The sequence below is a fragment of the Colletotrichum karsti genome, assembly GCF_011947395.1.
Source record: "Colletotrichum karsti strain CkLH20 chromosome Unknown Scaffold6, whole genome shotgun sequence".
NCBI classification, from domain to species: domain Eukaryota; kingdom Fungi; phylum Ascomycota; class Sordariomycetes; order Glomerellales; family Glomerellaceae; genus Colletotrichum; species Colletotrichum karsti.
The window spans coordinates 755,212-772,132 of record NW_024065906.1 but is presented as its reverse complement, the minus strand read 5'-3'; the positions used below and the strand labels follow the sequence as shown (position 1 = coordinate 772,132).

At 54.5% G+C, this 16,921-nt stretch overlaps 5 protein-coding genes across 5 annotated transcripts; 3 read left to right on the top strand and 2 right to left on the bottom strand.

Moving 5' to 3' along the window:
- Positions 1-3,877: 3,877 nt before the first annotated feature.
- CkaCkLH20_02666 (ATP-dependent RNA helicase eif4a) lies at positions 3,878-5,417 on the bottom strand (the record flags this gene model as incomplete). Its single annotated transcript, XM_038885385.1, has 5 exons — positions 3,878-4,531; positions 4,587-4,945; positions 5,000-5,068; positions 5,145-5,219; positions 5,384-5,417. The coding sequence occupies 5 exons, from the start codon at positions 5,415-5,417 to the stop codon at positions 3,878-3,880; spliced, it is 1,191 nt and encodes a 396-aa protein (XP_038749316.1).
- A 1,612-nt stretch (positions 5,418-7,029) lies between these two features.
- Positions 7,030-8,016, top strand: CkaCkLH20_02665 (F-box and domain-containing protein; the record flags this gene model as incomplete). The annotated part of the gene is made up of 1 exon (XM_038885384.1): positions 7,030-8,016. The coding sequence occupies one exon, from the start codon at positions 7,030-7,032 to the stop codon at positions 8,014-8,016; it is 987 nt and encodes a 328-aa protein (XP_038749315.1).
- Positions 8,017-9,923: 1,907 nt separating this feature from the next.
- Positions 9,924-12,208, top strand: CkaCkLH20_02664 (ccch zinc finger and smr domain containing protein; the record flags this gene model as incomplete). Its single annotated transcript, XM_038885383.1, has 3 exons — positions 9,924-10,852; positions 10,909-11,595; positions 11,647-12,208. The coding sequence occupies 3 exons, from the start codon at positions 9,924-9,926 to the stop codon at positions 12,206-12,208; spliced, it is 2,178 nt and encodes a 725-aa protein (XP_038749314.1).
- Positions 12,209-13,156: 948 nt separating this feature from the next.
- On the top strand, positions 13,157-14,435 carry CkaCkLH20_02663 (uncharacterized protein; the record flags this gene model as incomplete). The annotated part of the gene is made up of 2 exons (XM_038885382.1): positions 13,157-13,896; positions 13,958-14,435. 2 exons carry the CDS (start codon positions 13,157-13,159, stop codon positions 14,433-14,435), a joined length of 1,218 nt encoding a protein of 405 aa, XP_038749313.1.
- Positions 14,436-14,840: 405 nt separating this feature from the next.
- CkaCkLH20_02662 (uncharacterized protein) lies at positions 14,841-16,921 on the bottom strand (the record flags this gene model as incomplete). The annotated part of the gene is made up of 2 exons (XM_038885381.1): positions 14,841-16,364; positions 16,610-16,921. The coding sequence occupies 2 exons, from the start codon at positions 16,919-16,921 to the stop codon at positions 14,841-14,843; spliced, it is 1,836 nt and encodes a 611-aa protein (XP_038749312.1).

Here is a 16,921-nt window from a genome sequence, read left to right as displayed (position 1 = left end):
GTCATGAGTTGGAGTTGAGGTGAAATTGTTGTTTGTGACGGGTGGGATGAAGAGCGATGGTAATGATGTACTGGGTGGGGAAATAAGACCCGACATTTAAGGTCAGACAAAGTTTGATCGTACTAATAGTCGTCAAACAATAAAAAACTGTTTCAACCAACTGAAAGATTTGCAGCTTGAGATGAATATCAACAGGCTTGTTAGCAACAATGACGGCATCCCGGAGATAGCGGGCAGGGTTCACATTGAGCAGCGTGGTTGTTAGACTAAGCATCTTGACTTGGCACAGTTTGCGGCCTTGATCTTTCACATAGCGCTCTCCGTATAATCATTTGGTCGGTGAAAGATCAACTGCCGAGGAGGAGCATGGGTTATTCTCACACTCAGACCTGTGGTCCCCAAGACATAACACCTTGCTCATGATAGAAGAGTTCCTGGCTCGATCTCGAACGAAGCAATAACCTAGAGGTTCTCTTTTGCCTGGCATGTTCGAAAGTTTCAGACCAATACTCTGGGCCCGAGATATAAGGCTTGTCGATAACACGGCTAATAGCATATGACGTTACTCGCGGGAGGAAACTGCTGGTATGAAACGACACAAATGGTTCAGCTGTACCGGTCTGTGATATGCAAAACAAACGTCAGCATAATCGCGGTATGTCACCGTATCTATCGTCACTCGCCCAAGCATAAGCTGGAGCACCATCCTGCTAGTTTGCAGTTCACGAAATCTCCAAGTTCCCTCCCAACTTCCTCAGCTTTATCACAAGCAGTTGCCGAGTCTTGGCCATGGTTATCGGTCATGCGGCGCCGCCTTCTCGCTTAGAATGTCGGCGGTTGATCATTTGTGGCATATTGCCGTAGACGGGAAGAACGCCGTTCTATGACTGTATGGAGCCGCAGGTAGATTTATGCGTTACCCAACCAACTCTCAATGATATAGGCAAATCATAAAGTCCTTGTTTCTTGCAGCGTCACGAGGAAAGATATCTATATTCAACAGGTGGGTTGAAGTGGTTGTTGTTTGCAGGACCAAGTAAGACTGAATACTTCCCCTTCATCTGGTATGAAAAGTCGCACACAGGGCTATGAGTTCGAGATGCTAACCAGAGAGATCTATAAACTCTCCACGGCTTTAGTCTGCTAGCTTATTGGGACCGCCATTTGAAATGCAACCAGGGTACCGGTCCTATGGACTCAGGTGAACCTCGCCGTTAAATAGGCATTTGCTCATCAAACATCATCGAACTCAAGCTACAGTGGCTCGCTCATGCCCAGCACTACTTTATTTCTTACTACATGAAGAGCCCAGGCTGTTCTCGCTTTCATTCCCTTGAATCGGTACCCTTTACATACTCGAGATGGCTTGTTTGGTAGATGCCGCGGAAAGGCGATCCAGACCTCCGCGTACATCCAGACCTCCGCGTACATCGATACCGGCAGCCGGGAAGACTCTCTGGCTATTTATAAATTGTATGAAATATCCAAAATCCATAACAGTGACCGTGGGTATGACTGGCAGGAATGTTCACAAAATGGCTACGGAAATGTCCCCTTGCACCGGTTCAAGCATGACAGCTCGCCAACGTCAGAAACCTACACTCTCGTCGCAATTACTCTTCCGTTATAACGGCTACAGCCTGAACACGCTTCAATCCAGGATGAGAGCCAATGTGATCGCACACCGTGGCCACTGAGTCTGCATCGTAGTTGACTTGACTGGCAACACTAAGCAGACCTCGTCTTGCGTACAATAGGTACACCGTTTCCATAATGTAAATGCTAGAAGACGAAACGAAGCCGCTGCTCCAAGCCTTTGACTTAATATTTACTCCAGTCTGTTCTTCGTTGACAGGAGCGGCTGTCGCCACTGCCTTCGTCGCAGCTGTCGACAGGCCTTTCAACTTTGTTCTCTGCATGTGCCTCAGAGTTCCTCCGTCGCAAGGCAGCGCCTCAGAGTTCCTTAAAGCCGTCGAAGATTTCAAGAGAAAACGGTAAGTTGCTTTGCTTAGTTGCGATTTATCGTCAACCCATAACCTCACAGTTGGATATATGTTCCTCGGACTGGATGTAAGTGAGCATGTAAGCCCAGCTTCTGACCTCGGGATCTTTTCCGCGTCCCACGCCCCTCCCCCTGCTCGAGCAGTGTCCCGTTAGTTGCATATCCGCTGTCCGGTCATCCCAAAACTGCGTCCCGCTTCCTTGCAACCCTAACGAACTGCCCAAAACGAAACGAAACAGGAAAAGGGGGGTCCTCCACGGCCATCGGACGGAAGGGGGGGCCACAGAGAGAGAGAGAAGGGATGGGGGAGAGAGAGAGAGGGCGGGAGGGAAGAAAAAAAATAATCGGGTGGGATTTGTGAAACTTTTTCCTTCTTCCCCTTCTCTCCACCCATACGAAACCTCCATCGTACTTTTTCTGCATCCAAGGAAGAACGGAATTTGGACACATTTCGAGTTCGCACGCAAGTGTCCTCTTGATGCAAACTCCTGATTACCAACCTCTACATCGTTGTGGCTTGCTGAGCACGGCGATGAGAGAGCTTCAGTTCCCTCGTCTGGCGGGGTAAAAAGGTAATACAGTCCGAGTCGATCCCCCACCAATTTTTTTTCCCCTTCGGCGTTTGTGTTGAGCGAGGGGAGGGGCCTTGCTGCTGCCTGAGGGTTGAGCAGGAAGGCCCCTCCAACTCACGGACCACGCCGAAAGACAGGGAGATGCCCTTATAGTCCGGGAAATCTTCGCTCTTTTCGCCTTCGGGCATTTGGTCAATTTGAAACGATACAGAGAAGATGTAAGTACCAACCAGAGGTCGCATGTTCGAGTCTTGGTGCAGTCACTAATTTCCTCGCAGTAGCATGGCCCCTGCACTAAGGATGACACGCTCAATCAAAGAGAAGCTACCAATTTTTTTTCGTCTTTTTTTGCATGCTGTTTTGATGTGCCACGATGATTATAATAAGTGCGATTCTATCTTCCAACGCGACGATAGGCGCAGTGTCTGGAGTGTTTAAAACCAGACTTGGGACGGTTGCTTGCACCCAGCCATATGGGAGTGGCAGGTCGAACATCAGTCCGACAGCACATCACATCCCACATGCCATGGCCCGCCCACGTGGCGCTTTCGCCGCAGCTCAACCTCTCACCTCCTCTGAGGTGGTCTTCTTCTCCAGTCTGCTGCCCCATGGGCTCGTTGGCTAGCTTCAGGCGTCACGATAAGGGCGGCCCTAGCCTTGTTTGACACAATAGCCCCCCCGTTGTCTTAATGCACGTCGTCTGAATGGACTGGCCAGTTGCGAGCCTGTATGGTGGAACAAAACGAGGCCAATTCTCCATCTCGGCTGGAAGAGAGTCGCCCTGTCGTTCCCGAGTATCCAGCTTCGTGCATGTTCACCCCGCTTCCTCCGCCCTGAACTCGTGGGAGCGGCACAGAACCGGACTTGCGGATGACTTCACGGCGAAAGAGAGACGCGGCAAGAATATTTAAAAAGCAGATTCATCATGACGAGGCCCCTACGTACAGAGAGACTAGGAAACTACTGAAGGTCAAAAACTAGAGCCCTGCCAAATGATTCTTTTAGGTACCAGTCCGCCGCACCTTCGTGGTATTAAGGTGCCAAAAGACTCATGAGCCTTCCACATGCAAGCCGGTTTTCAATCCCACCCGTGAGCCGGGGCGCGGCAAACACCCGTCAACCAAGAAGCTGGCCACGCCCTGTGACTCGTGAGGTAGCCTTCCGTGATCTATCAACAAACAAAAGTCCTGATGAATCTCGAGTGAACGCCCCCAAATGGTGTGCCAGATCCGCGCGTGATCGATCTGCAGACCCGAAGGGCTTTTGAGCAAAAGAGAGAAGTCGTAACCCGTGAAAGCGTAACTTAGATGAGGTCGGCAACGTTCATGGGCATCTCCTCAATCTGGGTGCTGTAGAACTGCTCAATCTCTCTCATCATGCGAACATCCTCGGCAGTAACGAAGTTGATGGCAACACCCTTACGACCGAAACGACCACCACGACCGATGCGGTGGATGTAGTTCTCGCGGTTGGCGGGAAGGTCGTAGTTGATGACCAGGGAAACCTGCTGGACGTCGATACCACGGGCCAGTAGGTCAGTGGCGATCAGGACACGAGAAGAACCGGAACGGAACTCCTTCATAATCAGGTCACGCTGAGCCTGGTCCATGTCACCGTGCATGGCGGAGACAGTGAAGTCACGGGCGGTGAGCTTGTCGGTAAGCCAGTCGACCTTCCTGCGGGTGTTGCAGAAGATGACGGCCTGGGTGATGGTGACGGTCTCGTACAAGTCGGAAAGGGTGTCGAGCTTCCACTCCTCCTTCTCGACGGCAATGTAGAACTGCTTGATACCCTCAAGGGTAAGCTCGTCCTTCTTGACCAGAATGCGGACGGGGTCGCGCATGAACTTGGTGGTGACCTCAAGGACGTCCTGGGGCATGGTGGCGGACAGAAGAACGACCTGGGTGCTCTGGGGAAGGAGCTGGAAGATGTCGTAGATCTGCTCGGTGAAACCACGCTGGAATGGCATGTTAGCACGGAAAATGTTCAGGTTCGCAAGGATTTGGACATACAGAAAGCATCTCGTCGGCCTCGTCTAGGACGAACATCTTCATGCCGTCGGTCTTGAGGAAGCGGCGCTGGATCATGTCGTGGACACGGCCGGGGGTACCGACAACGACCTGGGGACCGTCCTGCAGGGCCTTCATGTCGTCGCGAACGCTGGTGCCACCAATGCAGGCGTGGCACTCAATGTTCATGAAGTCGCCGATGGCAACGACGACCTTCTGGATCTGCTGGGCAAGCTCACGGGTGGGGGCGAGGATGAGGGCCTGGCACTGCTTGACGTTGGTGTCGATCTTCTGGAGGACAGAGATGGAGAACGTGGCAGTCTTGCCAGTACCGGACTGAGCCTGGGCAATGACATCGTGACCTGGGTAGAGAGTGAGCGGGATTTACGGCGCGAGTATCAGAGAAGGTGACGAACCCTTGATGACGGGCATGATGGCACGCTGCTGGATGGCAGAGGGACGCTCGAAACCGTAGGCGTAGACACCTGTAGAGGCGATGTCAGCAAAATGTATTCGGGTGAGGGCATTTTGGCCCAAATTTTCGGGCGCGAAAATACATACCACGGAGGAGCTCCGACTTCAGATCCATGTCATCGAAGGAGTCAACGGTCTCATCGTAGTTGGACTCGATCTGGCCTGTGAGGAAGAGTGTTGTTAGCCACCTGATGTCTTTTGGAATGCGCCAGGCAGGGGCGAGAGGAGGGGAAGAAGCGGTCGGTCGGCCGGTGGACAAGCCTCGTATCTGGAGAGAATCCTCGCAAAATAATCGCGGAGGACTTCAAAAGCATCGCATCACTTACCCTCAGGCACGTCCTCAAGACCCTTGTCAGCCATGATTGCGGTGTTGTTTTGGGGGGAAAAATCTAGATCACAAGCACTGCTTGAGATCTAGAAATATCGTCGCGAAGGTGGGGTTAGGCGAGGGGCTGGAAAATTCGCAAACGTCTCGAAAGGACCGTTTTGCGAGTGTGTGGACGAATGGAAGTCTAAGAATTAAAATTCTCTTCTAGATTAGATGCTCTTGACGATAGGCAAGAGCAAAACTGAATCTAGGAATAAAGTGCGTTGGTTGTTCGTGGGGTGACGGTGCACGTTGATTGTTCGGTGGGAGGTGAAGTTTTTATCAGCGAGCTCAGATTTCTTGACCACGTAAAAAAATTTCCTGGCGGCGGGCGGCCCCTCGCCTTATGCGGTAAGCGAGGTAATCGGAGAAAGCAGGCTGGTGATTAGGGCACACCCACCGTAGTGAATGAGCTACCACTGGCTGGGGGCCGTCGGTTTAGGCGCCGTGGTCGCTGCGAGCGCTGGGGATAGCACGCGCAACGGCAACCTACCCATGGAAGGTGGCACTCGAGTCTGACTTTTTCCCGGACGCAAAGTGGCGGGATGCCTGCCAAAAATTTCATCTAGGCATCTTCATGCATTAATTGAGTCAACAGAAGACTCTATCGAAGTGTCTGCCCGCCACTCGTACCACTTGCGCCTGCGCCTGCCAACCGAGTGACATGATTCCCGTTGCAGGGTTTGCAGGTCTCTGTCTCCTTTGTCTTTGACTTTCGACTCTCGATTTCTTCAGTTGGTTTGCATGCGGTTGGGTTCTCCAACGCCAAATCCCGCCGCAGACTTACCTGTTTAGTTTACCTTAGCAGCTGGCACATGTCATCGTCCAGTTGGGTTGATGGTAAACATGGCCAACGACACCTTCGCGCCACTCCAGGGTTCTCAATCCAATGGCAGGATCACTGGTCACGCTGACACCAACGGTCATGGCTATGACTCAAAACCTCTCGAAGATGCGGTCATGTCGAATGAGTCAATTCCAACTCATCCTTTGGGAGTGAAACCGCTGGGCAACCAATATCTGTCGGACCGTCCGAACGCTCGGAACCACGCCGGAGTTCTCAAATTTTTGCCCGATGAGGCCCTCATGGTCTTGCTAGAGTATCTCGACCAGACTACCCTGAGAAAACTCGGATACACTAGCAAATTCCTGTATGCTTTCTGTCAATCTGACGATCTATGGAAAGCTCTATTTCTCGAGTAAGTTCTGGCTGTCATTGTTCCAACAAATTTACGGCGGGCGTGTAAGCCAAGCGGCCACCCATCAATACGAGTAGACTTTCGACCAGAAGGTACCACTGGCTTCAACACCCCTGTGGTTTTCGACATGACTACACCGCGTAAGATTGCGGCAGCCTTGGTCCATGACTCTACGGTTCTAGGCCTCCTCAGCTAACAGCCGGTTAGGTCACATAACTCAGGCAGGTTCAAGGGCAAATGGCAAGGAACCTGGAGATCAACCCAACTTGAGCTATCACCCGAGAACCGATGTAAGATCGATTGTAGCAACGTCTTCTCTGACGTCCTGCACCGACCCTTCGTGTGCAGTCATGTGGATCTCTCGCAGTTCACATCAAAAATTCCGACGAGGAACCAGATCCAGCGAATGGAGACTTTGTCTTATGAGGAATTCGCCGACAAGTGGACAGAAGTTCCATTCATCCTGACCAACTACATTCAGTCATGGCCTGTCTATCATGACTGGAACCTAAATGTCATCTTAGAACGCTACAAGGACGTGGAATTCCGAGCTGAGGCCGTCGACTGGCCATTCTCGACGTATCATGATTACATGAAAAACAGCAACGACGAAAGCCCCCTGTATCTTTTCGACAAGAGATTTGCCGAGAAGATGGGGATCAAGGTCGGAAAGGAAGAGGGAGCGGCGTATTGGAAGCCGGAATGCTTTGGACCTGATCTCTTCGAGCTCCTCGGCAAGGAGCGACCGGCCCATCGATGGCTCATTATCGGACCCGAACGAAGCGGATCAACCTTCCACAAGGACCCCAATGGCACGAGTGCATGGAACGCGGTCGTCCAGGGCACCAAGTACTGGATCATGTTTCCGCCATCGGCCCAGGTTCCGGGAGTCTACGTTTCGAGTGACAGCAGTGAGGTGACGAGCCCGTTGAGCATCGCGGAGTGGCTGCTTGAGTTTCATGCGGAGGCGCGACAGCTGCCTGACTGCATCGAGGGTATCTGTAGAGAGGGCGAGATCTTACATGTACCCAGCGGATGGTGGCATCTGGTGGTCAACTTGGAGAACGGCATCGCGTTGACGCAGAATTTTGTGCCCAAGTCAAACTCCCTCTACCATCTCACCGAGGTTCTGGGCTTCTTGAGGGACAAGGCAGACCAAGTCACGGGCTTCAAGCAGGAGGTGACCGATCCATACGCGCTCTTCGTCGAGCGGCTGCAAAAGGAACACCCGGACATCCTCGAGGAGGCCTTGCAGAAGCTCGAGAAGAGGAGCAGCCAGAAGAAGAGAAAATGGGAAGAGGCGGTTGGTGGAGGTGACACCAAAGCGAACAACGGAGGCGGCTTCAGCTTCGGGTTCGGTGGAGACTTGGATGATGATGATGAGATACCATGAGACGTTAGACAGCGCAACTGCATTCTGTATGCTCAAAGCCTTGCAACTATGGAATGATGTAGCATAATACCATTAGAGAGGAAACGTGGAAGAAACCTCTCAAGTTTTCGATGCAAAAAAAAAGTCAGAACCTACAACTTCGTAAGTTGAAAGGACGCAGTCACCCCCTGGAAGCCGATCCAGTGGTGAGAGACGCATTCTAAGCAACCGGTACGTTGTTTACAGCTCTTGCTACTGGCTTCCTGAATTAGCCAAGTGGATTTTGGGTGCTCGATCGCTCATTGATGGTACCCTGACACCAAGACACATGTAAGATCAGAGGCTGAGGAAGAAGTGAGCTGAGATGGGACGAAGTTTGCCCAACCAGAAGGTCAGATGGCGTCACCACCACAGAAATCATCATTTAGTGCAGCCTGTGGAACATGAAATACCGTGGGTACTCATGTTGTGTTATGGGATAAAGGACGCACAATGACTGACCAGGGGCACGGCTGAAAGGAGTTCTTATCCCGCCCAACGGATTCTCAATGAAGCCCAGCAGCTTATCACTGGCAACCCTAGGTTTGGGAGTGTAAACCAGCCAGAAAAAGGCACGTTGGTATTTTTATACATGGTGCCTGACAATGTTTCTCATTGGCCCCCAACATCAACAATTACCAGATCCATGATGACTTCGCTTTTCTCACAGAAACATGACAGTTGATGGTCTCTCTCTGCCATGACAGCCCGGGAAAGGAGACTCAAGCCAACCTGGCCCAAGCCAGGCTAAATGTCCCTTTTTAATGAACCAGTGATGAGTTGAGAGGGGGCCACCGCTGAGGATGGAGAGACCCCACGCTCCAACACTGATCGCTGACTGGACAGCTCCCCTCTCCCTGGGCATCGGATTGGATATCTCTCTGGAGGCGGTAAGGTACGTCCCTCCTGGGCTTTGATTCCATTTCACTGACACCGGGTCCCCAGTACCCCGGCCCAGGGAGCTGTTGGCGACCTCTGACCTGAAGGTAAGGTATGGTGCTATTACTGGCGCCGCCGCATCATCCCTTCCACACCCAACTGAAGCCATTTTTGAGTAGCGGTACTTGTTCCGCCAGCAAAAGCCACGCGGAGGCCCAAGTACAAGTCCGTACCTCGCAATACCTAGTAGCAGTGACCTCCCGTCTCCTCAGCAAAGCAACGAGAGGTTCCCCGTTCCCCCCAGCTGGTCCCAGTCATCAGCTGAAGGGGGAATGCACCTGGTCGCCGCGTTTCCTCCAACATCCATACCATCATCTCCCGTCCCCCCTCACGCGCGTCTGGCATCTCGCCTTCCAACGGCCAGCAGCGACAAAGCAAACCAACGGGTAACGAAATCACAAACACAAGAAAGGCACAAACCGTGGCCTGCTTTGTGACGGACACATTGTCCATCTCATTCAACCCGACCAGGAGCTCGAGACAATCCCTCCTCTGCCCCTGGCTCCGAAACCATGTGACGGAACCATCGAGTCCCGCCCACCGTCTTCGCTCCCCGTCCCGTCCCATCGCCATCCCGTTCGAACTTCGCTTTCCCTCGATTCACCTTCGAACGCACCCAGATACCAACCTATTGCGCATTCTCTCATCAGTAATCTCGACGTTGCTCCTGCACACGCAACCCCTCCTCGCTCGATCCTCGTACTCCGCGATACACGAAAGCTGACATACTGCGTCACGCCAACGCTCAGCCCTGCCTGCCTCTGCCACTGCCTGCCCGCCGCCTGCCTTACATAGTAATTGCTCCACCCCCAGACCGAAGACATCCTATAGACTCGCCGCCTCGCTACCGGCCCCAAACTATACATACGCATACAATACATATTCTTTACCGCATCTTTACTGCCTGCTTGCCCTTCGAGGGCTGCGTCTCGGTCCTAAACCGCGCAATCATGGTTTCCGACGAGCATTACGAGATCTGTCTCCCCATCCTACAGGATGCCACTCTCGAGGACGAAGACAAGACGGACAAGCTTGAGGATCTTCTGCGCCTTCAAACCACCTTGTCTGGTCCCTCACTAGACAATGCGATCCTCGATGTACTATGGCGATACCGCGATGGAGGTGGAAGCTCAACCTCACCCCCTCCCATCCGCCAGACCATCCTTCGCCGGCCGTCACCCTCTCCGTGGCGCGGCAATGCCACACCTCTCTCCGGCTCTCCGCGTCTGGGCGTCAGTCCACTAGCACCTCCGGGCTTTGTTCCGTCCTTCTCGAGGACGAAATCATCAGCCGCGTCCCCCTTCTCTTCTCCGAGGCCGTCCCCGAGACTCGCCTTCGCGACGCCAGTTATACCCAACAGCCCCAACCTTAACGCCTACGAGTTCGCCAACGATAGGTCACCCTCACAGGAAACATTCGGCGACTACCAGACTGAGAACGTAGAGTGGCTTGTGGCGGACGATGCTATCAGTATCACCTCGTCTGTCGGGACTTCAAGCGGCCTTAACGCCGCCGCCCCTGAGTTCTCCTCCATGTCCTCGCAGCAAGTTGATATGTCTCCGTACGACATGCTTCGCTCGATTCTCGGCCATACGCGAACCGACGACGAGATCGAAGCCGCCCTTGCGCTTCACGGCTATGATTTGAGTGCAACCATTGCGTCTCTCATGGGAAGCCGGCCGCAAGAGAATGGCTATGCCACGCTACCCCCTGACGACTCAAAGACCTCTCTCCTTGGAAAGGCTTTGGCCGCAGAGGGACGCCCAACTACTCCTGCTGGACAGAGATCAGGGGTGATTTGCAAGTTCTACATGTCCACCGGGCAGTGTCTTAGGGCTGATTGCAGATTCAGCCATGATCTCAGCAATCACATTTGCAAGTGAGTTTATGAGTCTTGACATCTCGTTTGACTGATGGCTAACTTTGAACTAAAAGGTATTGGGTGATGGGAAATTGTTTGGCTGGCGAAACTTGCATCTTCTCTCACGACCCAGCGCATTTGTTGAACAAGCTTGCGCTGGACGGCTCTAGCACTCCGCCTATTAAGCAGGCCAACAACTTGGACTTGAACTCATTTCCAGCGCTCCCGTCTGGCACTCCTGAACAACTGGGTGGCTTTGGCGGAGGGGCGAACATTACAGTCGGTGTCACGCCGCCTCCTGGCTTAAAGCCCTTCTACCACGTCGAGAGTCCTCGGTCTAGGTCCCGTCCTGGTAGTCGGCATCAGCAAGCAAGGGAGCCAGTAGCCCCGTCACTGGACGACGCCGACGCCTTCCCTTCGTTGGGCTCTGCCGCTGCTAAGCAAGGCAAGAAGCATCACGGCAAACGCGGCGGCCACGGCCATGGTCACAAGGAAAACTTTGCACCAAGCTCTCTTGCTGAAATTGTCAAAATGTCTCCGTCCCCGAGCCAGTCCTCGCTCCGTCAAGATGCCAAGAAGCTCGGCCGAAACGGTAGTTCAACCAACATCAGGAACGGGGAGAACAGCCCTGCGGCGCAAGCAATCCCGAACCCGAAACATATCCCGTGGCTGGAAACTGGTGAGCGGGCCAATAAGGCCTATCTCAAAGCTCGACAGGAGGCCATCAAGCACGGCGGTCTCCGAAACAAGTTTCTCCAGAGGTAAGAATACGCCAGGCCACTGACAATCATCACGCTGACTTGTATAACCAGTGCTGCACAAGCTTGGAACCGTAATGATGCGAGGGCTGCGAAAGCTCTGAGTCTCCGGGGCCAGAGCGAGAACGACCTCATGAGGAAAGCCCATAGGGAGGCTGCCCGTGAGTTGTACGAAGAACGCAATAAGGGCACCGCCAATAGCTTCGAGATCTACGTCGACCTGCATGGACTTCACCCCGAAGAAGCGGTGGAGTATCTGGAGCGGGTACTGATGGAGAACGGTAAAGAGAGTAGGCCTATCTACGCCATCACTGGGACCGGACATCATAGCAAGAACGGAAAGGACAAGGTAGGCAAAGCCATCCGCAACTTTTTGAATGAGTGGAGGTACGCCTACCGCGAGTTCTCTGTTCCCGGCGACCGCAACAACATGGGAGGAATCTTGGGGGTCGATGCTCGAAGTTACGACAAGTCTCTGGCTCGTGACGGGGGAGCATCGCTTGCGGATGACAGCAAGGAAGAGGTTGATATCCTGAGTCAAGGTGTGGAGATTGGAGACGGCAAGGTCAGGCTCCTCGTTCGGGATCCTCCCAAGGGCCCCAGTGGACGGCGATGACGACCTCCTAGAAAGAAAGAAAGAAAGAAATCCCCAAATTAGAAAGAAACGAGTAGAATTGTCAGAATGACGCTTAAGAGAGTGGCTTCTCCTGTTCGTATGTTGAAGCTGTGTTGGCAGACGACGGAGCCTCCGAGCTGATGCCGCGTCCTAAAGTTCATGCAGGGAAGCAGCATCGAAAGCTTCCAGCTTGTGTGGAGCCCCCACATTGCGCACCTCGCCGGACGTCAAGGCGGATTTAGACCGGGCGGACGCTCGGTCGGCAGGCAAACCGAGCCGGATGCACAGCTGCTGCCATTTTAGGGGAGCGCGGACATTGCATCGAGCCCCCTGTATGCCAAGCGGTTGAAACCGTCCGCAGGAACGTGAGACATCATCATCATGTTTGCTCATGAAACGGGCGCTTCTCTTAACCCTCTAGGCTGCATATTGGTCAATCACTTCGGACTTTTGACGTTATTCAATCAACAGCCCACGTATTCCCATATCGCGATTCAACCTGCAATCTGACCTACCTTGGTCGCTTGAGATTACCCCATAAAGAAGTCTAAAAAGAAGGAACCCGGCAAACATCCGCCTAAACGGGACTCGCGCGTCCATCGAGAATAGAGACCTTGGCTGACACCTACCCTATCCTTCCTTACCCTGCCCGTGGCTTAGGTATCTTAGCTTACCTCATCGCGGGCGGGCGTGCAAGTCAGCTCCTCCGAACGTCATCCTCTCCCTCGAACGAAGCTCTCCTACACACCTCATCCTACATTCTCTTCCTGTCCTTCTTGGATCATTTTCATTCCGAGATGGCCACGTGAACGCCAAGCCCATCAATCGCCGAAATTCGACTCGATTACCCTCCCAGCAGAAGAAAAAAACCCCCCAGAGCCCCGCGACCCAATACATCCGGTGCCTCCGGGCGCACCACCAGACAAAAGAAACAACCCGCCGTCGACGATGCCCGCCGACTACGAGTCCGCAGCGCGGGCCCTCTCCCTCTCCCCGAACCCGTCCTCCCCCATTAACGACCGCTCCGATATCCGTCCGCCATGGTCCACCTCGCGATCCTCCCGCCGCCTCTCCAGCGCCCGCTTCGGGAACCGTAAGACGACCGCCCTCGCCGGCGTCAACCGCGCCATACAGTCTGCCGTCAAGACCGGCAACAGGTTATGGGGCATGTACCTCGGCCTCACGCCCGTCCAGCGCGTCATCGTCGCCGTCGCCCTCCTCGTCGTCAACGTCCTCGGCCTGCTCTTCCTCATCTACTCTCACGCCATCTTCAAGTGGCTGGCACCGATATCCCAGAAGTGGAGGGCCCTGCCGGGAGGGTGGCTGATCATATGGGCCTTCACGTTCCTGACGGCCTTCCCGCCCATGATTGGGTATAGTACGGCCATCTCGGTGTCCGGTTTCGTGTACGGATTCCCGCTGGGCTACCCGATCGTCGCGACGGCTACCGTGGCGGGGAGCTTGACTGCGTTTTACACGAGTAGAGGCATCTTTAGCGGATATGTGCATCGGCTCGTCGGGCAGGATCATAGATTCATCGCTCTGGGGCAGGTGTTGAGGAAAGATGGTATCATGATGTTGACGGCGGTGCGCTTCTGTCCGCTGCCGTACAGCTTATCAAACGGCTTCCTGTCCACAATCCCGTCCATTAAGCCATGGGCGTTCGCGGTTTCGACGGCGATGGCAAGGTAAGCCTCTCCCCACCGTGCAATCCTGAAGACCGCGCAATAGTGTACTGACATCCAACAGCCCCAAACTCCTCGTCCACGTCTTCATCGGCAGCCGCCTCGCCCTCATCGCCGAAAAGGGCGACGAGATGACGGCCGGCGGCAAGGCCATTAACTACATCTCCATGGTCCTCGGCGGCGTTGTCGGCCTGGCCGTCGGGTGGGTCATTTACAACCGCACCATGGCCCGCGCCGCCGAGCTGGCTCTCGAGGAGGCCGAGTCCCAGGGCGCGGTGGCCCCCGGTCGCGACCACGCGCCGGACTACTCCGATATCGAGGCCGGCCTCGTTGATCCGGAAGACGTGGCTGCGCTGATGGACGACGACGACATATCGCTGTGGGCACGGGAGGCTGTCGACGATGAAGAGGAGACGCAAGTGGAGGGCTATCACGATGACGATGATGACGATGTGAACGGTGCCAAGCGTGACGGGCCCAAGGATAAGCATGATGATGACGAGTACGACGGCGGCGCAAACGGGTACAAGGACTCGAATTGAGGCGTTGAGGGTTCTCGGCCTGATGCTGTAGACTTAGAGCTTGAATGCAAGATACGAGGCGTATCAGAAACCCGAATAAAGAGGATATACAATATTGAATTTCACGGCACGCATAGTGATGGGGTGTGTTCATGGTCGAGTATCTCATTTCTGGTCTTGTGGTATCATACGGACGAGTTCTGTCTGCTGTCCCCTGCGTCCAATCGCCCCCTTTTTACCAAGGCTTCGTCAATCTGTACATAAAACTCGTGCTATGCCACGGGGGAGCTCGGAGGGGAACAAGGTGAAAGTCAAAATCCCATCCCAACGCCTTCGCTAAAGGAAAACAAAACAAACGTATCCATCCCAGTCTCGCAATGTGTGAATAATAATGTAGTGGAAGAGAAGAAGGTTTAGGCAGGACTATTACTGCCGTCCCTGCTGGAAGTGCTGCATGAATTGGATCGCCTGCTCGATGGGGTAACCGATGAAGACGGGGCCGGTGAAGACCATCTGTGGGACGCCCCCAGGGGCGGTCTGCTTATATGCGTCCAGAGGCGGGTTGATGAAGGCCGGTTGAGGTGGGGGGGAGCTGTGAGCGGGCTGCGGCTTGACCGGTGTGGACGGCAGTTCGACGGGCGACGGATGTGATTGATCCGGATGAACAAAGGTCTGCTCGCCCGTGTTCGGGGTCGGCGAGGTGAAGCCCATAGCAGCCAGTTGGGCATGGTCGAAGGGGCATTTGCCTCCGGTCTTCGGAGCCGTTGCGTTGTCGCTCGCTCCGTTGGGCATGGATATAGGCGCCTGCGGGGATGAGGCAGGCTGGGGCGAGGAAGGCTGGGCTTCTTCGCGGGCTGCGCTCATGGCCGCCAGCTTCGTATGGTCAAAGGGGCATTTGCCCGTCTTTGCCGGCGTCTCCTCGACATCTGAGCCGGTTGGCATGAAAACAGGAGCAGGTGGTGGTGATAGCGGGGGGTGTTGATCGCCATCATCCAAGCCGGTAGGCTCATAGACCGGAACACTGATGCCCCATGGTCGGCTGGGTGACTCGCCCACCCGGACCTCTTTGAGGGGTCGGTCGAAGTGGCTCTGTCGGGCCTCCTCAGCATCCACGAGCTCTGGTTGCGACTGTTCGGCATCGTCACTAGCGGTAGCGGTAACAGCCTTTGCCCAGTTGTGAACCCTCTCGTTCGAGGCCCTGTCGATCTCTTCCTGCTCCTCCTCCGAAGACGGCAGCATGGGCTGGTGAAGCGCACTAAGCCCTTGAATCATGTTGACCAAGTTGCCGTATTTTGCGTCCAGCTTCTTGATCTGCACCTCGTTCTTCTGGTATCTCCTCACACAAACCTCGTGGCTGCGGGGGAGTTCATGTTTGTGTGTCTCGACGTAGTGTGCTATCTCCTCGGGAGAGTGCTGGTCGAGGTAGCGGATCGGGCACTTTGCTGGGGACCCGTTGGCAGCTGGCTGAGACCCGGATTCCTCAAGCATGGCGACGCAGATTGGATCGGCAGAATGGTGCGGCGTGGGGTCCTGCGACCCATTTACCGCGCTCTGCGCATCGCCCTCAGCGCCATCTCCATTTGACTTGGGTGCGGAGAAGGGACATTCGAGAGGTCCCTTCTTGCCCTCGATCGTAAAGTCTTGCTCGAGCACCGTCGACATCGAGGTCCCGGTTGCGGCTTCGGCTTCGCGCGAGGAGGTCTGTCTACTAGAATCGCTCGTCTTGCTCGTTTCGCCGATCGAAGATAGTTGCTGGGCAACGCGCCGGCCGTCCCGGATGATGAGTGCGATTTGGTTTCTGGTGTCCAGCTTGTTGCGCTTCGGGAGGGGAACGGCTTGTGATGCTTCTTCGAGAGATGGATTCGCTAGTTCCGGTGGCAGTTGTAGCTTTGCCAGTACTTCTGAGATTTCGGGGGCAGCTGGTGCATGTTTATCGGCAAGGTACTGGTACTGGAAGCCACTGTCGGGTCAGCAAGAGTTATCACCGAGGCGTGCCGAACAATGAGGAGAGAATCATGGGGTCGCAATCAGGAAATGGTAAGAAGTGATCGGTCTTCGCTCCTGACTGTGCAGGAGCTCTTGATCTAGAGCTAAGGTTGTTCATCATGCAGGAAGGGGTGTGTGAGTGAGTGTTGCAGCAAGCCCGGGGCGGCGCTGCTGACAAACCCACTCCGCGTTTCGAGGCTCGAACGTACCTGCTCGTGGGCGAACCTGAGCTTGTGCTCCAGGATCGTCTTCCTGTCGGTCAGGATCTGGACTTCATCGGCAAGGGCGTTGAAAGAATCAACAAGAGTTTGGGTGAGATGTATGTAATTCATCCCACTGTTGGTAGCTTCGCGATCGGAGCATGTGGGCGGCGGCATGAAGGGGCGGAGAGATGTGTTCGATGTTGGGAGTGATGGGGAGACTTTCGTTTCGGTGCCCATCTTTGCCGCCAAACGCCTGTCACCCCCGACAGTCATGGGCACAATGGAGGTGTCGGAGCGGTGCGCGTGGAGTCCGATCAT